At 38.9% G+C, this 23,399-nt stretch overlaps 1 protein-coding gene across 2 annotated transcripts in view; it reads left to right on the forward strand.

Moving 5' to 3' along the window:
* Positions 1-23,107, forward strand: part of LOC105542729 (chromosome unknown open reading frame, human C11orf70) — a 39,216-nt gene extending 16,109 nt beyond the window's left edge. Inside the window, exons 4-7 of one of the 2 annotated variants that reach the window (XM_011984385.1) lie at positions 6,670-6,836; positions 15,875-16,047; positions 21,857-21,923; positions 22,599-23,107. In XM_011984385.1, coding sequence (XP_011839775.1) covers positions 6,670-6,836; positions 15,875-16,047; positions 21,857-21,923; positions 22,599-22,727 — 536 coding nt within the window. In that variant the 3' untranslated portion in view covers positions 22,728-23,107. Of the gene's footprint in view, positions 1-6,669; positions 6,837-15,874; positions 16,114-21,856; positions 21,924-22,598 lie in introns of those variants that run through there. The other variant, XM_011984386.1, reaches the window with a different exon arrangement.
* Positions 23,108-23,399: the final 292 nt, after the last annotated feature.

Below are 23,399 nucleotides of genomic sequence, written 5' to 3' on the forward strand. Positions count from 1 at the left end.
GCAATTCTCATGCCTCGGCCTCCTCAGTAGCTGGGATTATAGGCGTGAGCCACCACACCTGGCTAATTCCCGGCTAATTTTTGTTTTTTTGCTTGTTTATTTTTTGAGACAGAGTCTCACTGTCACCTAGGCTGGAATGCAGTGGCGTGATCTCAGCTCACTGCAACCTTCGTCTCCCAGGTTCAAGTGATTCTCCTGCCTCAGTCTCCCAAGTAACTGGGATTACAGGAGTGTGCCACCACACCCAGCTAATTTTTGTGTTTTTAGTAGAGACAGGGTTTCACCATGTTGGCCAGGCTGGTCTTGAACTCCTGACCACAAGTAAATCTGCCAGCCTTGGCCTCCCAAAGTGCTGAGATTACAGTCATGAACCATCGTGCTCAGCCTAAGTTTTGTTTTTTGTTTTTTGTTTTTTTTTTTAGTAGTGATAGGGTTTCGCCATGTTGGCCAGGCTGGCCTCGAACTCCTGACCTCAAGTGATCCACCCACCTTAGCCTCCCAAAGTGCTGGGATTATGGGTGTGAGCCACCGTGCCCAGCTAGATTATATTTTCATAATGTATTATTTCATAATACATTGAAAGAGCCAGAAATTTTTTTTAAGAAAATTACCCAAACACTTAAACACTTAATAACAGTCACTTAAATCCCTTCAATAACTCATGGGTCAAGGAAGAAAGCAGAGAGTTAATATAAGACTATTTTGGAAACAAAAATATGAAAACTATATTTTAAATTTTAGGTTGAGGTATCTTAGAATGAATAAAAGCAACATTCCGTTTAGAAGGAGAATCTGATTGGTGATATGGATTTATACTCAATAAAATGCATTTTAAATTAGATTTTTTTGTTTGTTTGTTTGGAAATGTATTTTGGTAAATTACTGCATTATATTCTCATGGAATCCTAGTAGCCTTACACAAAAGTAACAAAGTATTAGTCAAGAACAAGATACAAACAGTTCATGATGTCAGACTTAGTAGGTCAGATTTTATTGCTTTTGGCTAAAGACTACTGCAAAATTTATAGAGCAAAAAGCTGGTACAGACTACTTACAAAATTAAACTGAGTATCTGAGAGAATACATTTACCCAACTTAAAATTTTCAGAAGGAAATAATCAGAGCCATGTATCACAGTGTTTATAAAGCATGTTTACAGTAACTTCAGTCAATCTATTTGAAACAATAAGGTTCACTGAAATAAGTGCTCAACCCTCTCCCATGTTAGTACATACACAAAATAGCATTAACTTTTTACTAATTTTTGAAAAAATCATTGCAAAAAGAGGTTATCAAATACCACATGTGCCTGACTTGATGAATTATAAATACTTTGAAAAATAGGACAGAAGAATGATAGCACTCTATTTCAGAAGTAGTTCTAGTGGATTGTTAGTACTCTTCCATTAACTCATTTTTATCTCTTTTTTCTTTTTCTGCTATATTTCTTTTTCTGATATACCCCCCTCTTATTTTCCTCTGGGGCTCTTTTAAAGCAAAAGAAGCCGCTTTTTAAAATAGGTGAAGAGACATTCTTTTGGCAAGTGAACCAGTTCTAAAGAAAGTGATGATGGAACCTCGTTCACTGTGCTGCATTCCCTGGAGATTACCAGTTTTCGGTGCTGTTTTATCCTCTCAGCCAGCCGCCATAGCTCTTATGTTTAGATACACTTTGTCTTTTTTAAATAACATATAATGGATACTTCCTATGTGCTCAGCTAAGGGCATCATGCACATCACCTCCTTTCATTCATGGAAACAATGCACGAAAGGTAGTATTATATATTACTATTTTACAAATGAATAGTCAGAGGCATAAGCTAAGTAATGTCTGCAGTTTTACATGGCTGAGTGAGCAGATTTGAGATTCAGATCGAGGCTCCAGAATTCAAGACGTTGACCACTTCACTCTCCTGCCTCTGTCACTTCCACATTGATGGGGTTGCCAGAAAAGTACTAACTTAAGACACCAAATGATAAGGAGGCACCCAGTGTTTTATAATGCTAGTATTAGGGGAAAAACTGTATTCTTTCTGTATGTGATCACTGTGATGCATTACATATCTTATAAATGCTGGGGACATAATTTAATGAAATTCCTACATAAAAAAATAGCATTTGCTTTGGAGTGAGTTGTGTCCCCACCACCAAATTCACATGTTTAATCCCTAACCCTTCAATGTGATGGTTTTTGGAGATGGGGCCTTTGGAAAATAAATTAGGTTTAGATGAGGGCACAAGGGTGGAGCCCTCGTGATGGGATTAGTGCCTTTATAATAAGAAGTGAAAACACTAGAGCCATCTAAGTACACAGAAAGACGGCAGTTTTCTGCAAGCCAAGAAGAGTGCCTTCACCAGCAACTGAATCATCTGGACCTTGACCTTGGACTTTCTAGCCTACAGAACTTTGGAAAACACACATCTATTGTTTAAGCCACCCAGACTATGGCATTTTGTTATAGCAACCCAAGCTGACTAAGACGGATCTTGGTACTGAGAAGTGAGGTGCTGCTGTAGCAAATACCTAAGAATGTGGAAGTGGCTTTGGAACTGAATAATGGATGGAAGCTTGAGGTGCATGTATACGGACATTATGGGCAATTCTGGTGATAGCTCCCAAGGAAATAAGGGATATGTTATTGGAAACTGTGATAAAGGTGATCTTTGTTATAAAGTGGCAAATAACTTGGATGAACTGTTTTCTATTGTTGTATGGAAGGCAGAACTTATAAGTGATGAAACTGGAGATTTAGCTGAGGAGATTTCTAAGTAAAGTCTTAAAGCAATGTCTTGCTTATAGTAAAGTATGAAAGAAGAGAGATGAATTGCAGAAGGAATTGTTTACCAGAAATGAACCAACATTTGAAGATTTGGAAAGTTTTCAATCTATCCTTATTGTAAAAAATGAGGAAGTTTGTTCTGAAGAGAACACTGTTCAGAACACTGAATAGCCATTTGATAAAGAGATCATGGGTATGACTCATGGACTTAATCAGCCATTTCAACAGAGTCAGGAATAGAGATGGAATTATATCAGCAGCAAAGACTCTGCTAGTTTGAACAATGAGATGAGATGAAGGAAGGCTGTTGGACTTCTTAGATCCTACAAGACTGGACCATAGAGCTATTGGGCTGTGAACATGCGCTACTCTTCAGAAAAGATTAGAAAGACCCCGAAGCAATTCAGAGAGCTTCAGGGCCATCAGGGCCACTGCCTCCATTAAACAGGGCAGATGGCCTCCAACCAAAGCCTTGGAGGCAGGGCCACTCTGCAGAGCATACGGGCTAAGTTGGCCCTGTGGAACCTTGGAGGTTGGACCACCCAGAGCCTTCAGGGCTCTACCGCCACCAGGGTAAAAGCAAGACTGCCACCCCAGTGGGTCCAGAGGCAGAGTATCAAACCAAAGAAGATTATCCCTGAGCATTTAAGATCTAAAGGAATTTGCCTTTCTAAGTTAAGGGCTTGCTTGACACCTGTCACCCATTTCTTATTTCCTGTTTCTCCCTTTTGGAATGTAAATGACTAGCCTATGTCTGTCCCACCTATGTATTTTGGAAACACATACCTTGTCCTTCTTCACAGGTTTACAGCTGGAGGAGAATTTTGCCTTAGGATGAATCATACCTAAGTCTACCCTTATTCAATTTTTATGATATTTAGAAGAGACTTTGGACTTTAAAGTTGATACTGGAATGAGTGAAAATTTTGGGAGCAGGACAAGTGGCTCATGCCTGTAATCCCAACACTTTGAGAGGCCAAGGTGGGAGGATCACTTGAGCCCAGGCATTTGAGACTAGCCTGGGCAATGCAGCAAGACCCTATCTCTACAAAAAAATTATCTGGCCGTGGTGGCACACACCTGTAGTCCCAGCTATTCAGAAGGCTGAGGCAAAAGAATCTCTTGAGCTCAGGAAGTTGAGGCCACAATGAGCCATGATCACATCACCACACTCCAGCCTGGGTGACAGAGTGAGACCTTGTCTAAGAAAACAAAAGAAGTTTGTGGGGCTGTTGGAATGGAATGAATGTATTTTGCATGTGAGAAGAACATGAATTTGGGGTCCTAGTGGTTACATGTTATAGACTCAGTGTCTGAACTATGTCCTCCTTAATTCATATTTTGAAGTCCCATGACCATCCCTCCCTCTACCTCATTGAAACCCAATTATTTCCCAAAGGCCCCATCTCTGACTACCATCACGTTGAGGGTTAGAGTTTCAATATATGAATATTTGGCCATACAGTTCAGTCCATAGAAAATGCTATTTTTATGTCTCAATATATGAATTTTGAAAGGACAGAATTCAGTCCATAGCAAATGCTATTTTCATGTCTCTTATTAAGTGGTTTGAATTTAATCACATTTTTTCACCATCCAAACCCTCCTTCTACTCCCCACATCAGAGCTAGGGTAGACTAATTAAAATGGCATGCCCAATGTCAGTCCCTCCTCCTGTGTCCACTGACCAGTCTTCAGAAAGTGGCAGACTCTCCACTGCTCTCGTTTTTTTGGTCTTTCGACATTGCCTAGAACTCCTCTTATCATTTCCTATGGTCTCCTTTTTTCTTTATCTAATCCCTCAGAGGATCTTACCTCTAAACAAAGGAAGCTTCTTAGCAGCATAGCTTTTGCAATTACTGAGGCAGACACAGTTCCTGGCTCCAGGCATCCTTCATGCCTCCACATGAGCCCAGCCCAGGACATAGAATAACAGGTCCTAGCATGACTCTCAAGTGGACAGCAAAAATAGCTAACGTAAACATTCACCAGCATTACTTACTCTTCTTAAGCACAAGCTGCTTCTCAGGTCAGAGATCCAGCAAATGTATCCAGGGTAGGGATACACCGAGGGCCACCACACCTAGGTCTACAATCTTAGAACTTTGAACAAAAGAACACCACCCCCTTCTATCAGAATGAGTGTGTGTGTATATGTGTGTACATTGAGAGAGACTGATTCAGTGATCGATGGAGGTAATAATAAAAATATTCATTTTAATCTTTGTGACTTTCTGTAATTTAATGGGATCTCTAGTAGCAGAAAATCCATTCCTGAATGATAAATTCAGGAAATAAGTGTGGGATAGGGGATGGAGGATAGGGGCAAAACTAAGTCTACAAGAGAAAAATAGACAAAATGCTGTTATTTCAATTTTCTGTAATTCTGAATTTGTGATAATTTGATTAGGGCCTGATTTGAAATTTACCTTCACTTAGAAAACCTTTTTTTGTAGTAAATACTACAAATGAAATCACAAAGGAGAAATTTTTTGTTTGTTTGTTTGTTTGAGATGGAGTCTCATTTGGTCACCCAGACTGGAATGCAGTGGTACCATCTCGGCTCACTGCAAACTCCGCTTCCCAGGTTCAACTGATTCTCCTGTCTCAGCCTCCCAGGTGGCTGGGATTACAGGAGCCCGCCACTACAAGCAGCTAACTTTTGTATTTTTAGTAGAGATGGTGTTTCACCGTGTTAGCTAGGCTGGTCTCGAACTCCTGACCTGGCTGATCTCGAACTCCTGACCTTGAGTGATCCACCTGCCTCGGCCGTCCATAGTGCTGAAATTACAGGTGTGACCTACCACACCAGCTAAGAAATTTTTAAATGAAGAGAAAATGTTTTCAAGATACACTCAAGGACTTTACAAATGCTCAATTAAAATTTTTGTGGCCAGGTGCAATTGCTTCTGCCTATAATCCCAGCACTTTGGGAGGCCGAGGTGGGCAGATCACCTGAGGTCAGGAGTTCAAGACCAGCCTGACCAACATGGAGAAACCCCGTCTCTACTAAAAAATACAAAATTAGTCAGGCATGGTGGCACATGCCTGTAATCCCAGATACTCAGGAGGCTGAGGCAGGAGAATTGCTTGAACCAGGGAGGCAGAGGTTGCGGTGAGCTGAGATTGCACCATTGCACTCCAGCCTGGGAAACGAGCGAAACTCCATCTCAAAAAAAAAAAAAAAATGTGAGTTATAAAGCATTAAGCGTAATAGGAATCAAAAATCATATGAAGCAATTCCTATGCTTTTATAGGCAATTCTGATAATATATGCATTAAGAATCCTCTACTACATTTTAAAAAAATGTATTTCATTTTTAAGTATCCTCTAATTCATATTCATCTAGTCCTGAAATGGTGAGACTTTTCTTATAAACTTTTTTTTTTTTTTTTTGAGACACAGTCTCACTCTGTTGCCTAGGCTGGAGTACAGTGTCACAATCTTGGCTCACTGCAACCTCTGCCCCTCACGTTCAAGCAGTTCTCCTGCCTCAGCCTCCCTAGTAGCTGGGATTACAGGCATGTGCTACCACGCCCAGCTAATTTTTGTAGTTTTAGTAGAGACGGGGTTTCACCATGTTAACCAGGCTAGTCTCGAACTCCTGACCTCAAGTGATCCGCCCTCCTTTGCCTCCAAAAGTGCTGGCATTACAGGCATGAGCCACCATGCCTGGCCTTGTTATAAACTCTTAATGATTAACACAAATGAAGAAGCTACAAAATAAGAATTTAATAAAATTCATAAACTAATAAATATTTTAAATATACCAAAAATGTCATATTTGTTAACTTCTTAGAATTTCTGCATAGCAATTTATTTTGGAAATAGTTGAGAATGCTGAATTAATTTTTCTATCTCCATTCTTTATAAAATATCTTTTTTCAGGAACTGAAGTGAAAAAAATTGAAGCTACAAATGTTCCTTGCACACAGCTTTCAATGTCATTTTTTCATCGGTTATATGATGAAGATATTGTACGAGACAGTGGACATATTGTTAAATGTTTAGATTCTTTTTGTGATCCATTTCTCATTTCTGATGAGTTACGAAGAGTAAGTACAGAATTTTAAAATTTCACAGTGGAATTTTATTTCAGGAAATGCAAAAATGTCAAAAACTCTGCCTGCTTAAAGCATAAAATACCTTCTCATAAAATACCTCTTATTTATAAATAATGATCAGTAATAATCCTAACATTGGTAGATTTCTACTTAGATGGCACTTTAACAGTCAACTTAATTATTTGTGTATTTCAGTAATTCTCAAATAGGTGCTATTAACATCTGATACGTAGAGATGCTGCTAAACATTATATAACTCACAGGACAGTCACAACAAAGTTTTCTGGCTCAAAATGTCTATAGTGCTGAAGTAGGGAAATCCTGGCCTATTTAGTAAGGTCATTTTTGTTCAATGTGGGCCTTTTAGCTTATCAAATTAATATTAAAAACATCCCAAAAAACATCCTGAAGTTGGGCATAGTAGCTCACGCTTGTAATTCCAGCACTTTGGGAGGCTGAGGTGGGTGGATGGTTTGAGCCCAGGAGTTCAAGACCAGCCTGGGCAACATGACAAAACCCTCTCCACAAAAACTACAAAAATTAGCTGAGACTGGTGGCTCACATCTGTATTCCCAGCTGCTCAGAAGGCTGAGGTCCCAGCTGCTTAGAAGGCTGAAGTGAGAAGATTGCTTGAGCCTTGAAGATCAAGGCTGCAATGAGCTGTGATCATGCCACTGCACTCCAACCTGGGCGACAGAGCAAGACCTTGTCTGAAAAATAAACTTAGATAAATTAAAAAAAACATCCCAGGAGTAAAAGAATCTTTTTTATCTCATTGCTAATATCAACAAAGCCATTGGATTAACTAAATTCAATTTTGTTTTAGTGAAAGGTATACTGAACTTGGAATGAAAATATATAGATTACTTACCTGATTCTTGATTTATTATTTAGAAGATAATAATCTTAGGCAAATTTCTCCATCTTTTGAGCCTCAAGATCTTATCTATACAACATAAAGATGAAAGTGCCCATTCTACCTTCTTCCTAAAATCATTGAGAAAATTAATTGAGGAAGCATTTAAATGTACCTTTTAGAAATATTGAATGCTGTTAAAATGGAATGTCAGCTTGGGCAACAGAGCAAGACTCCCATCTCTACAAAAATACGAAGAAATAAGCCAGGTGCAGTGGAGTGCACCTGTAGTTCCAGCTACTTGGGAAGCTGAGGTGGGAGGATTGCTTGAGCCCAGGAGTTTGAGACTGCTGTGAGCTATGATTGTGCCGCTGCACCCCAGTTTGGGCAACAGAGTGAGACCTTGTCTCTGAAAAACAGAAAAAAGAAATGTATTATTGATATTATCATTGTTACAATTATTGAGAGTATTAAAATAGTTAAAAATGAGGGTTTTCATGTCAAATAGCCATATGTTCAAATCCTGCCTTTGTCACTTAATAACTGATGCTTAACCTCTCTAAGCCTCAGTTTCTTCATCTATAAAGTAGGCGTAATGTGAGATTTATGTGAGATAATGTACTTACTCTGCTTAGCATAATGGCTGGCGCTTAGTAAGTTTTCCATAATATTAACAACTTCTATTAATTACTACTGTTATTATTGTCCTCAATTAAGAGAGAAGGAAGACATACAAGTCAGATGTATTGCAAATCCAGATAGCAATGAACTAGGGAAGCTACTAATCCATCATTCCAGACACAGGAATCTTGTCTGTAGGGGAAAGGGAGACATCCAACCAGGCAATACCTAAGGCAATACCTAAAAGAACTCATTAACTTAGTTAAAGAAGAAAATAAAATTAACTTGCTGAGAATACCCAAACACACACAACTGAATGAGACTACATATAGTTTGCTCTTAGGTAAATGAAGTATATCTAACATGAGATAATATAAATAATATACATGGCTGGGCGTGGTGGCTCACGCCTGTAATCCCAGCACTTTGGGAAGCCAAGGTGGGTAGATCACCTGAGGTCAGGAGTTCAAGACCAGTCTAGCCAATATGGCGAAACCCTGTCTCTACTAAAAATACAGCAATTAGCCAGGTGTGGTGGTGGGCACCCATAATCCCAGCTACTCGAGAGGCTGAGGCACAAGAATTCGCTAAATCCAGGAAGCAGAGGTTGCGGTGAGCCGAGATCACGCCACTGCACTCCAGCCTAGGTGAAAGAGCAAGACTTCGTCTCAAAAGAAAAAAATTAAACAAAACAAAACAAAAATACTATACAATAGGGGTCTGATATTAATTTCTACTTCTTCTTACCAAGGATTGGAAATTACTATTTAGGAAATGTTTGGTCTGGGTTTCCCTCCTTTTGGATACTACTGTCAACTCTTGTCTCTCACACTTCTTCTCTGGCATAAGGGTCTAAAGACCCTTACCTCTAATGTTAGATAATTCACTGTCACTTCTAAGAAAGAGTATCATCAGTGGACATTTTTTTAAAAAGAAGGATTAGTTTTCCAACAGAATACTCTGCAAAACTGCTTGCTGTCTATCTTATTTATTGCCATGAATAGCACCTCTATTCATGAAATGCTGGAGCTCAGTGTTTTTCTACTAGTTGCCTGTATGGCTTGCTCTTGGGTTCATTGCTACTCTGTGGCAACAGGGAGGAAAGGTTTTTAACTTGGTTGCTTTATGGCTAATAAAAAAAAACACTAACATCCAGCTTCAGCCTGAACTAAAAAGCGTCCCCCATTGTGCAGCACTACAGATTCTATTGGCTCACTGTAATGTAAGTGCTAATAACAACCACTTTCCTGACTGTGGCTCAGAAGTTTGACCTACTGTCTAAGAGCTACATTGCTGAAGAGATCTGTATGTGAATGGAGATGGAGAAAAGTCATAGAATATTATGTTTTCACATTCATTCCAAAAATTTTTTTTAATTATTATATTTTTTTAAATTACACAGCCGAGTCGGGCATGGTGGCTCATGCTTGTAATCCCAGCACTTTGGGAGGCAAAGGCGGGTGGATCAACTGAGACCAGGAGTATGAGACTAGCCTGGCCAACATGGTGAAAACCCATCTCTATTAAAAATACAAAAATTAGCCAGGCAAGGTGGCACGTGCCTGTAATCCCAACTACTAGGGAGGCTGAGGCAAGAGAATCGCTTGAACTCAGGAAGTTGGGCTGCAGTGAGCCAAGATGGCACCATTGCATTCCAGCCTGAGTGACAGAGTGGGACCCTGTCTCCTCCACCCCCCAATAATTGCACAGCCTAATCAGTTCAATATATGAGAGTATTCATGTAAGAATTGTGTTAACTATTCATTCCTAAGTACTTTATTCACCTTTCTCTTAAGTCAGATCTTCAGATAGTTGCAAACATGGGCCGCAATAACACATTATTTTCTTACAGAGGGAGGGAGGGAAGGAGAGAGGAAGGAAGGAAGTGGAGATGTGTAAGTGTTACCTGTGGCACACCCAGAGAGCAATTAAGTATGGACTGCTTTCCCTTACCTATATTTTCCTAGACATACCCAACCTTGGTTTTCATCAAGACATTATAAATAAACTGTGTATGGACAACACCATAGAGTTGAGTTTTTTAAATACTTATTATATGCAATGACCTGTGGTAAGTTTTCTGTAGAGATTGTAAATGAGCTTAATCAATTTTCATAATTAAGTGCACTTTCTACTAGACACTGATTGTTGTATAATTCATTGTATTTTCTTTTTTCCCCTGTATGGTAGTGTTAAGCATAAGGTACAATTTTGATAGCCTTTCTCCATCTAGAATTCCTTTCTGTTTCTTTGTTTGTTTATTTTTTTCTCTATTTTGTTTATTTGTGCTCTGGTATTTATTATTTCCTTATACTAACTTTAGGTTTGTTCTTGCTTTTTTAGTTTCTTGAGGTGCATCATTAGATTATTTGAAGTCTTTGTACTTTCATTATGTAGGCATTTATTGCTGTAAAATTCTCTTTTAGCACGCTTTTGCTATATTCCATAGGCATGGGTATATTATATTTCTATTTTTATTTGTTCAAGAAAGTTTAAATTTTTCTTCTGAATTTGTTCATTGACTCATTGGTCATTCAGGAGTGTGTTGTTGGTTCTCATGTATTTGTATAGCTTCTAAAATTCCTTTTGTTATTGATTTCTCATTTTATTCCACTGTGGTATGAGAAGATACTTGGTATGTTTTCAATTTTTTAAGTGTGTTGAGACTTGTTTTGTTACTCAACATATGGTCTATCCTGAAGAATGTTCCATGTGCTGATGAGAATAGATATTCTGCAGCTGTTGGATAAAATGTTCTGTAGATGTCTATTTGGTCTAAAGCACAGCTTAAATCCAGTGTTTCTTTATGAATTTTCTGTCTAGATGATCTGTCTAATGTGGAGAGTGAGGTGTTGAATTTCCCAACTATTACTGTATTAGAGTCTATCTCTTCTGTTAGCTCTAATAATATTTGCTTTATATATTTATGTCTGCTGGTGTTGGATGCATATATATTAAGAATAGTATATCCTCTGACTGAATTGACCCCATTAGCATTATATAATGACTTTCTTTGTCCCTTTTTACTGTTTTATTTACAGGTCAAGTGAGTTTGCTATGGACAACATAGTTGGATCATGCTTTTTGTTTTTTAGATCCACTCAGCCAGTTTACACATTTTAAGTGAAAAATTTAGTCTGTTTATATTCAAGGTTATTATTGATATGTGAGGACATACTTCTGTCATTTTGTTAATTTTTTTGGTTATTTTGTATATCTTTTGTTCCTTTTTCTCTTTTTGTTTATCTTTGTGGTTTGGTGGTTTTCTGCAGTGGTAATATTTGAATCTTTTCTGCGTTTTCAAATTTTGCTTTCAGTTATAGGTCTCCCTTAACCATTTCTTACAGGGCAGGCCTAGTGATGATAAATTCCCTCCATTTTTACTTGTCTAGGAAATACTTTCTCTTTCATTTATGAAGGATAATTTTGCTGGGTATAGTATTTTTGCCATTTTTTTTTTCTTTGTTTTCTCTCTCAGCACTTTGAATCATCTCATCCTCTACTGGCCTGTAAGGTTTCTTCTGAGAAATCCATTGTGAGTCTATTGAGGGTTTCCTTATATGTGACTGGACACTTTTCTCTTGCTGTTTTTAGAATTCCTTTTCTTTAACTTTTGATGGTCTGATGATAATGTGCCTTCAAGAAGACATTTTTGGGTTGTACTTATTTGGGGATCTTTAAGGTTCCTGTATCTGGTCATCTAAATCTCTTGTTAGAATTGAAAAGTTTTCAGCTATTATTTTGTTAAATAGATTTTTTTTAAATGCCTTTGGGCTTCTCTTCACCTTCTGGAACACCCATAATTCAAAACCGTGTTTGCTTTATGGTATCCTATATGTTACATAGGCTTTGTTCGTTCTTTTTCTCTTTTTTTTTGTCTGACTGGGTTACTTCAAAAGACCCGTCTTCAAGTTCTGAAACAATTTCTTTGGCTTTATGTAGTCTATTGTTGAAATTCTCAATTGAATCTTTTATTTCACTCATTGAATTATTCAGTTCTAGGATTTCTGTTTGGTGCTTTTTAATGATATCTATCTTTTTGGTGAATTTCTCATTCATATCCTGAATTGTTTTTCTGATTTCTTGGTATCCTTTATCTGTGCTTTCTTGTATCTCACTGAGCTTCTTTAATATCATTCATTTTTTGAGATAATTTTTTTTTCAGGACTAGAGACAGAGTTTCACCATGTTGCCCAGGCTGGTCTTAAACTCTTGGGCTCAAGTGATCCACCCACCTCAGCCTCCTAAAGTTTTGGGATTGCAGGTGTGAGATACCGTGCCCGGACAAGTCATTATTTTGAATTTTTTTCTTATAGCTCATAAATTTATTTTTGATTAAATCTGTTGCTGGCGAATTATTGTGCTCCTTTGGAGGTGTCATCTTTCTTGCTTTTTCATATTTCTTGTGTCCTTATATTAATATCTGTGCATCTAGTTTAACAGTCACTTCTTTTAATTTATTGGATTGGCTTTTTAGGTGAAAACTTTTTCCTGAAAATGTACTTATGGTGTTGATTGGGTAGAGCACTTTGGTTCTAATTCTGGGTGCAAGCAGTAGTGTAGTCTCCATATGATTTATTCAGGTGTACTCAGCATCACTGGTGTCTGTGGTTTCCTCAGTGGCTTAGGTTGCAATTGTTAGTAGAGGCTGGGGTGAAGTTTTGCTGGGGACAGGTAGGCCAGTTCTTGGGTCCCAGTAGTGGCAGCAGCTGGCCAAAGCACACCTGTCCTTGGGCCCCTGAGCAGTGTAGGCAGGCAGTGGTGTTAGCAGGTCCAAGCAGGCTGACTCTTGGGCCTCCAGGCAGCTTGCTCATGTGCCAGCAGTGTTAGTGGTGGGCTGGGTATGTGGATGTGTGTTTGGGTCCCCAGGCAGTGTGCATTAAATGGATGATGGCTGTAGCAGGGGTGGGACAACCTTTGGATTCCCAAGCAGTACACACTTATATTAGCAGTGGCTGTGACATGCTAGGCAGGCCAGTCCCCAGGCCCCCAGGGAGCAAGTATGCTATGGTGGTGGCCAGTTGAATGGGCCTGTGCTCAGGTCCCCGAGAGGAGTACACAAATGTCAGCAGTGGTGGATGGGACAGGGCAAACCCCAGAGTCCTGGGTGTGCTTGGGCACTGGATGGGGGACAGTGCCAGGCCAGAGGGGCTGTCCTCAGATCCCCCAGTGGTGCATACAGATGCAGCCTCTTGTGAGTTGGGCAGGGTGATCCTCAAGCCCCCTAGCAAAGTGCTCAGATGGCAGCAGCAGTGGCAATGAGTGGAGAGAGCTCATCCGTGGCCCTGCTGCAGGGCTTTGGGGTGGGGTTACCGTCAGTGGCTGCAGCCACTGGCAGGTGGCTCTTGGGTTCTGGAGAACATACATTTCAGCTCCCAGTAATAGTGGCCGTGGCAGTAGTGGCAGCAACAGTAGGGAGAGCCAGTCTTCAGGGCACATGCAAGCATGTAGCGGCCCTGCTACCAAGGGAATGGGGAGTACAAGGTTGCTGCCAGTGGCATATGCTTCAGGCCCTCAGCTGTGGGTGGGAGACCCCATCTTCAGGGAGCATGCAGATGCATGGTAGACCTGCTGCTGGTGGTGGCAAGGTTGCTATCAGTAACAGCAGCCCCAGGTAAGTGGGTTTCAGGTTCTGGGGAGCACACACTTTGTCTCCCTTTGTCTCAAGGACAGCCTCGTCAGTGTACTGCATTACTCATTCCCCGGGGTAAAAGACACCATGCAGAATCCAGGTGGACATTTGGGGATGTCATTGGGGATCTAGGGATGTGGAAATGCAGGGACTGTTGGGCCCCAAGGAAGGATGCAGTCTGGTAGGAGTTGGACTCTCAAAATGGTGCCATCCTGCAGCTCCTTAGGATTTGGAGGTGGAGGAGGGGTTGTGGGAGCCAGCATGAGCTCCTCTCTGGAGCAGTACCATTGTGTGGTCTCCAGGCAGCACGCTATTACTAGTCTCAGGGCCCATGAGGGTTGAGGAGCTCTCCCATGGTAAGGATTGCAGAGGTCCACAGTAGAAATGTGGACTGCTAGGGGTCTTTCACTTACCATTTCTCTACATTGGGAAGCCTCTCCAGACTCCCAGCCAATCCCAGCTCCTTCTGTGCCTGTGTGTTTCCTGTTACCTCTCTGTTGAATTCCAGTGTTCTCTCTTAGACTCTGTCTTTGAAGTGTGATTATCTACTTGCTATTTTGGTTCTACTTTGTTCATAACGTGAGTGCCAGATGCCTCTAGTCAACCATCTTGACATCCCTCCTATCTAAAGTTGTTTATATGTATTTATTTTTTTTCCACTTTATTTCTTGACCATAGTTTTTTTGTCCTTTATTATTTGGGTCTTATTATATCTATATTTTATTTTTAGCTATTTCACATGCTATTTTTTTTTTTTTTTTTTTTTTTTTTTTTTTTTTTGCTCTGTCACCCAGGCTGGAGTGCAGTGGTGCAGTCATGGCTCACTGCCGCTTCAGTCATCTTCTGAGCTCAAGCAATCCTCCCACCTCAACCTCCTCATTCACTAGGGCTATAGGCATTCACCACCACATCCAGCTTATTTTAGGGTGGGGGTTACTAGAAATGAGGTCTCACTATGTTGTTCAGGCTGGACTCAAGCTCCTGGCCTCAAGCGATCCTCCTGCCATGGCCTCCCAAAGTGCTGGGATTATAGGCATGAACCACTGTGCCCAGCCTTCACATTCTTTTTTTAAAATAGGGAGGCTGAAGTAAGAAGATCACTTGAGTCCAGGAGTTTGACACCAGCCTGGGCAACATAGTGAGACTCCATCTCTAAAAAAAGAAAAAATAAACAAAGCAGGTAAGATATAAACAATCCAATGGAAGAAATATATTTCTTACATTGGTCACCTTTCTATGCCCACTACAATCAATAAATGAATCAATGGTCTGTATTTCCCAATGGCATAAGAAAATCCCCTACATCATATCTAGTTTTTCTGCTCTCTGTATGAGGTAGCAAGACCTCAGAGGGGCAAGAGTCAATGTCAATAGGTGATGTGTGAAGTGATCTTACTAGAGAGCAGGAAAGCGAGAGCTGGATATGAGGCTCCAGCACCTGAAAGTTTCAAAAAGGAGTACTTGTGGGATTAAGAACAATACTCATCCAAACTCCATAAGAGGAAAGAGCTTAGAACATGACCATTTAGTCTCTGGGTAGAAGCCAAGGCAGGAGGCCTTATGGGATGGAGAAGTGTTCTCATTTATTTATGCTCCTATTTATTTCCAAATAAGATTTGAGGTGACATAACACTAAAACAATTACTAAAAATATCAACTAAATAAAGACATAAAGTGGAAGGAGGGAAGACTTAGCTACTGTGTTTTAAATTTTGATTTGTTCTTTTCATTGATTGTCAGTTCCTAATGATAAAATAGAGGCAAATAAATGCAGATTGCAGGTTACTCTCTTCAGTTGACTCAAGATTGGTTCTTAAAATAGGTGTAAGATTATTTTTAAGTATATAAAATGAAACCTTTGAAAACATAAAAGTTAAAACCTTGAGTTATGTTACATTAAGATGAATTTTATCATCTTAGGTTTTGCTAGTGGAAGACTCAGAAAAATATGAAATATTCAGCCAACCAGATAGAGAAGAGTTCCTGTTTTGTCTTTTCAAACATCTTTGCCTTGGTGGAGCCCTTTGTCAATATGAAGATGTGATTAGCCCATATCTGGAAACAGCAAAGCTTATCTATAAGGATCTAGTGAGGTAATATTGCTAGATCACAATATGTAAATCTCTAGTTAATAGAATAAATTATTTGTTTAACCATGATGGAATTACACAACATCATTCAGTGGTCATATTAACAACCAAAGCATGTAAAAAGCACTACCCTCACCTCCCTCTCATAACCTTCCCCCTCTCGTCCAGAATAGAAAGATTTCTGGTTTTCTCTCTTATTTAGTTCTCAGTCCTCTCATTCTTCCTCTACCTCTTCTGCTTTTTTCCTTATTCAGACCTGTTACCAACTGCCATCTTCCAAGCCTTCTTTTTTTTCTTACCAAGCCTCCTTTTAAATCTGAAGGGAACACAAGAGATCCCTCCAGATGTTTAAGTTTGCTTAACTAATAGTAAAAACAATTATTACCTTTGTTCCAAAGAAGTGAAAGAATTTTCACGTAGGTGTAATATTTACCTTTTCAAATTAATCCCAGTGCTATACAGTTTGAGGTACTTTGGTAGCATTTTTCTTTTTGAAGATCTAATGAGAATTAAAACCTTACAAATTTCTTGTTTGTACCTTTCTTTTAACTGAAGTGGATGTTCTTTGGTAGGGTTTTTCAGTTATGAAGATATTGGATCATCTTAATAGGCAAAACAACAGAGAGTAAAGGGTCTTAAAAGTTAGTTATATAATTTTACTTTCATAGGAGATAACCAGAATTAGCTTCTCATTGGACTCATAATTGTTAATTTACTTATACTCAACACTTTAATTCTGATATCTATTCCTTGTGTCATATAGCTATACAGCAAACTGCATAATTTAGTTATTTATTCAATTAATTTATTATATGGTTTTAAAAACAGAAAAATGTTTCTATAATCTCCCTATGATTTTAATGAACAAGTTATTGTCAACACATACAGATTATTGGACAAAGAAATGTTAGAAACAATTTCAGAAAAAGCATGTACATACCTATTAATACATCAAACATACTGTCCTAATTATTTGAAGTTCATGTAAACCTGCTAGTCTGCTTCTAGCACTCCCTGAAGATACTATTCTGTATACCCTACACACACACACACACACACGCACTCATGCACGCACACACATACTACTACCACTACCACCACAACGTGTTGTACCCCATCAGCCACATGAACTTGTGGAATTCCTCACTACTGTGTGCTATGAAGGAGGAGACTGTGTTGGAGATATTTGGAGTAGAAATAAGTTTAGAACCTACACATTGAAGAAACTGCTATTTTTCCCAACATTCCCTTCCCCAGATTCTCATCTGCAATTCTCTTCTACATTTTTAGATGCTAAGAAAAAGTATGACTGCTTTACAGTGTCTGACCTGCCGTTGCAAATAAACGTTATTGCTAATCCATTCTAGCACAGTCCATCCCTATGTTTGTACATGTTGGGAGCACACTACAGAGTGTGATTTTAGGAGTCTCTAACTCAAACAAAAGGGTAAAAATGTTATTAAAATATTTTTGTCCTCATCCATTATAACAGGTCCTATAAAACACACCTTTTATTTTTTAAATTTTATTTATTTATTTTTTGAGACAGAGTCTGTCACCCAGGCCAGATTGGAGTACAGTGGCACGATCTCAGCTTACTGCCACCTCCACCTCCTGGGTTCAAGGGATTCTCCTGCCTCAGTCTCCCAAGTAGCTGGGACTACAGGCTTGAGCCACCATGCCTGGCTAGTTTATTTATTTTTCATAGAGATGGAGTTTCACCTTGTTGGCCAGGCTGGTCTCAAACACCCAACCTCGGGTGATCTTCCCGCCTCGGCCTCCCAAAGTGCTGGGATCACAGGCGTGAGCCACCGCACCTGGCCAAAATATACCTTTTTAATGTTTTTAAAAATGTTTACCTTAAAAAGATTGAGATTTCTTTAAACCAAATAAGCAATACTTTAGAACCACCCATTTTGTTAAAGAGTAAATGATCAATTGTTTTATTACGTTTCAAAAATGTATATGCAGAAATGTACGTAGTTAATAATGGTGCCTGTGTCTTTTCTGCTTTGGACATTAGACACATGCTCTTGTCAAAGTTTCAGGAGAGTTCCCCCAAGCCATGTATCCACCCCAGATGTGAAATTTTATTATTTGAACTGAGAAGTTTAGATTAGGCCCTTCAGATACTAGTTAAGCAGTAGGTCCTTGTTTTTTCTATTTTATTTATTTATTTTTTATTTATTTTTTTGAGATGGAGTCTTGCTTGTCACCCAGGTTGGAGTGCAGTGGCACGATCTCGGCTCAGTGCAACCTCCGCCTCCTGGGTTCATGCCATTCTCCTGCCTCAGCCTCCCAAGTAGCTGGGACTACAGGCGCCCGCCACCACACCTGGCTAATTTTTTGTATTTTTAGTAGAGACAGGGTTTCACTGTGTTAGCCAGGACGGTCTCGATCTCCTGACCTTGTGATATGCCTGCCTTGACCTCCCAAAGTGCTGGGATTATAGGCATGAGCCACCGTGCCCGGCCTGTTTTATTTATTTTTTATCGTTTTGGTTTTTTTGGGTTTTTTTGAGACAGGGTCTCACTCTGTTGCCCAGGCTGGAGTACAGTGGCACAATCTCAACTCACTGAAACCCCTGCCTCCTGGGCTCAGGTAATCCTCCCACCTTACCTTAGCCTCCCCAATAGCTAGGATCACAAGCACGCACCACTACACCTGACTAAGTTTTTCATATTTTTTGTACAGATGGGGTTTCACCATATTACCCAGGCTGGTCTTGAACTTCTGGACTCAGGTGATCCACCTGCCTCAGCCTCCCAAAGTGCTGGGATTACAGGTGTGAACCACTGTGCCCAGCCAGGTCCTTGTTTTTTAAAATGTGCAGTTACTTAGAATAGTCTGGACACCCTGGAGTTTAGAGTCAATATGGGACTGATCCTCAGAAATAATCGCAAATGACATTGACAAGAAACAACTATATTATGTCCAAACCATTAATATAATTACACTTTTTAAAAATATTATATAGAAATTATGTTCCAGTATCCTTAAAAACCATGCTTATCAGAGGATGGAGTTAGTGATGGATAAAGATCTGATATAATGCAATTATTAGTAGACCACCACAGAGCACTAATCAATATCACTTTATATTTCCTTTTCATTTTTTCTTAAGAGATATAGGACAGATGATAACTGTACTTTCTTGCTAGGCCTATAAAAAATTAGACAAATTATTTTAGAGATATTTTAAAGTAATACTAATGTAGGATCGGAGGTAATAGAATAGTATGATTTCTTTCTATTAGTAACTAACTTCTAATAATGTACAAATGGTAGTTTCTTTCTAAAACAATATTTTTGTTTTTGTTTTTGTTTTTTTTGAGATGGAGTCTCACTCTATTGCCCAGGCTGGAATGCAGTGGTGCAGTCTCGGCTCACTGCAACCTCCGCCTACTGAGTTTAAGAGATTCTTGTGCCTCAGCTTCCCCAGTAGCTGGGACTACAGGCACATGCCACCACGGCCCAGCTAATTTTTGTATTTTTAGTGGAGATGAGGTTTCACCATGATGGCCAGGCTGGTCTGGAACTCCTAACCTCAGGCGATCTGCCCACCTTGGCCACCCAAAGTGCTGAGGTTACAGGTGTGAGCCACCACATCCGGCCGATATACTTGTGGTACATGTTTATATGTGTTAAGTAATTGTTCTAGTATCAAATACTAAATTTTCCCCTAAACTGATTTGATAAGCACTTTTACAAAGTTTTTTCTTTCCTCAGATTTTCAAACTGGAAATAATTTATGTATAGTAAAATGAACAAATCATAAATATACATAAAATTTGGTGAATATGTATGTTTATACCATATAACCACCCACAGATAAATGTTTATAATGAGATATAAATAGATATGTTCTTTATATCGATCTAGGTGATTATATAGGGGTATGCAAGTATTTTATATATAGTTGTTATAGTCATCCCTTGGGTAAGCACAAAAACTTAAAAGTATTATTCAACTTTTAAGCAGTATGTTAAGCAATAGAGAAAACAAAAGAAAATGAACTTGACCTATGTCATAGAAATATTTGGAAATCAATTTAATCCTGGGTTGAAGTCTAAATGAAATACCTAGTAGAGATGAAAACCACCTAAGATTCTTGAACCCTGAAATGGCTGTGGCTGGTCATCCCCAAAAGGTGCACAAGCTCAAACATACATACACACACTGCTCAAACTGAGTCTTCCTTTTCCGTCCTCCTCCCCCTTCTTCTCTCCCTCTCCCAATTACCTTTACATGTGTAGTAGAGGGAGAAGCAGTACTTTCACCTAAAAAAGTAGAGAAGAGGGTATCTTCCTTCACATTTTACCTATACATGTCACACATTAATAATACCTTTGATACATATGTGTTAAATATTTATAGAGTGTATAGGTCTGGGATAAGCAGCTGAGGTGTAGCAGAAAGATGATTGGACTCTGAGTCACCTGTATTCTATTCCCAGAAATACCACTTTTATTTAGTTTATCTTAGTTATATCATTTAACTTCTTTAGTTATATTGTCCATAAAATTGGCAAAATAATGCCTACCTCAATGAATTGTGTGATCTTTAAATGAGGTAATGTATATAAAGGTATTTTGGAGTCTGGTTGCAGTGGCCGTCACCTGTAATCCCAGCACTTTGGGAGGCGAACGCAGAAGGATCTCTTGAGGCCAGGGTTTCAAGACCAGCTTGGGCAATATAGCAAGACTTTGTCTCTACAAAAATAAAAAATAATAAGAAGTTTAAAATTGTGTAAAAATTGTTTTACAAACTGTAAAGCATTAGAAAGTGTGTGTATATTTATTTATATATGTAACAAATTTTAAATATATATCTGTAGCTTATTTTCTCAATCCTTAGTTTGCTTTCTCACTACATATTGCCACAGGAAATCTTTTGTGGGGAGAATAACTGAAGGAAAGCTACTGAGAAAAAATTATTTTTAATATGATATAACTTAGCAATATATAATTTAACAAATAGCTGTTTGGGTTTTTGTTTTTGTTTTTATTTTTGTTTTGAGATGGAGTTTCGCTCTTGTTGCCCACACTGGAGTGCAATGGTGCAATCTTGGCTCACCGCAACCTCCGCCTCCCGGGTTCAAGCAATTCTCCTGCTTCAGCCTCCCGAGTACCTGGGATTACAGGCTAAGTTTTTGTATTTTTAGTAGAGACAGGGTTTCACCATGTTGGTCGGGCTGGTCTCGAACTCCCGACCTCAGGTGATCCGCCCGCCTAGGCCTCCCAAAGTGCTGAGATTACAGGCTTGAGCCACTGTGACGGGCCAACAAATAGTTTTTGTATACATTATCTCATTTGATTTTCATATACTAAAAGGAACATATTATTCCCAATTTACATATGAGAAAATTGAGGTTCAGAAAGGTTAATCTTACTCAAAGTGAAAGAACAGGTCAGTGGCAGAACTAGCATTTGTATTTACACTGTTTAAGTCTTCAGTCTAGCATGCTTTTATCTACCCGATGTGGTTGTCTACACTTCAGTCTGATTTTGACGAATCCTCATTTGTCCAATAATTGTCTCTGTAGCCTGTGAAGGTAATTTCATCATCTGAGTCTCAGACTGACTTTAAACCTTCTAACTGTAAGATTCAATTTTCTGCTATTTCAATTCAGTTGACCTTGCCCATTCTTGGTTGAAGCCTCAGATGCCATTTCTTCAAACCACTTAGTTGGATAGTATGTATTTCCATGTTCTATATGAATAAGAATATGTAAATACTAAAAGGGATCATTACTTAAATGTATATGCCAATGCCTATTTTATGTTAAAAGCACCTTTTCTTCCTTTTTTAGTGTTCGAAAGAATCCTCAAACCAAGAAAATACAAATTACCTCTTCTGTCTTTAAAGTTTCAGCCTATGTAAGTGTGAGAGAACTTTTGCAACCAAAGAATTTAATTACTTTTTGTTAATACAGTTGTTACAACTGGAGTTAACAATTAGGACAATGTTATGCCTAGGAGAAAAGACAATGTTACTTAGAGTTTTGTTAAAATTAAAAGTTGATAGAGTATGCTTTTGTTTGGAGAACAGTTTGAACTTTCTTCCCTGGCTTCCTTTCTGTCATCTGTATCTAATAACATTGCCTGCTTATTTTAGAGCTAAATCTGTGACTCAGATGGAGTAGAACACAGCTTCTCTTAGTCTGTCACACCATCATTTATAGGGCAGATAAATAAGAATGCCCTAAATGTTGACGGGTGCGGTGGCTCACTCCTGTGATCCCAGCACTTTGGGAGGCCGAGGTGGGTGGAACAGGAGGTCAGGAGATTGAGACAATCCGGGCTAGCACGGTGAAACCCTGTCTCTACTAAAAATACAAAAAATTAGCCGAGCGTGGCGGCACACACCTGTAATCCCGGCTACTCGGGAGGCTGAGGCAGGAGAATCGCTTGAACCCAGGTGGCAGAGGTTGTGCAGTGAGCCGAGATGGTGCCACTGCATTCCAACCTGGGTGACAAAGCAAGACACTGTCTCAAAATAAATGAATAAATAAAATAAAAATAATAATAATAATTTAGGTTTGTCTTTTTCAGGATTCTGCTGGTATGTGCTATCCTTCATCAAAGAATCATGAACAGACATTTTCTTACTTTATTGTGGATCCTATCAGGCGTCATCTTCATGTTTTATACCACTGTTATGGTGTGGGAGACATGTCTTAATGCTCTTTCAAATTATGTACCTCTACTATTTTTTATTTATCATTTTTCTCTTTTAACACTAATAGATAAACATTTACTTTGCAAATTAATTCAAGAAAAATGTAAGGAACCTACTTAGAGCAGAAGAAAGCAAACGCCAAGATACCTTTTTAAAACTTTGTGTGGAATACTAACCGGGGATCAAATTTCATCCCTAATAAAATCTATACCAAAAAAATTGTGGAATTTTTACAAAAGTTACAAGGAATTCCTTGTAACTAGAAATCTAGTTCTAATTTGCATTGTGATTCAAGTGAATCCTCAATTTTCCACGTATTTTAATTTATAAGCTAATTAATTCTGGATTGCAAATGCAGCAGAAAACTAAACATTTCTACTACGGATCATTAATATAAATTGTTAGTTTATTTAACTTGTTTCATTTAATTACATTTCTTCATTGCACAAACGTTTACATCTCTAAAGCTAGGAAAAGCATAACAATTCTTTTGCTTTATTTGTTCCACTTAAAAGCCTCAATAAAAAAATAGTGTTCTGGGCCTTGGCATGGTGGCTCACGCCTGTAATCTCAGCACTTTGGGAGGTCAAAGCGGGCAGATTACGAGGTCAAGAGATCAAGACAATCCTGGCCAACATGGTGAAACTCCGTCTCTACCAAAAGTGCAAAAATTA

This window comes from Mandrillus leucophaeus, unplaced genomic scaffold (assembly GCF_000951045.1).
Source record: "Mandrillus leucophaeus isolate KB7577 unplaced genomic scaffold, Mleu.le_1.0 Scaffold267, whole genome shotgun sequence".
NCBI classification, from domain to species: Eukaryota; Metazoa; Chordata; class Mammalia; order Primates; family Cercopithecidae; genus Mandrillus; species Mandrillus leucophaeus.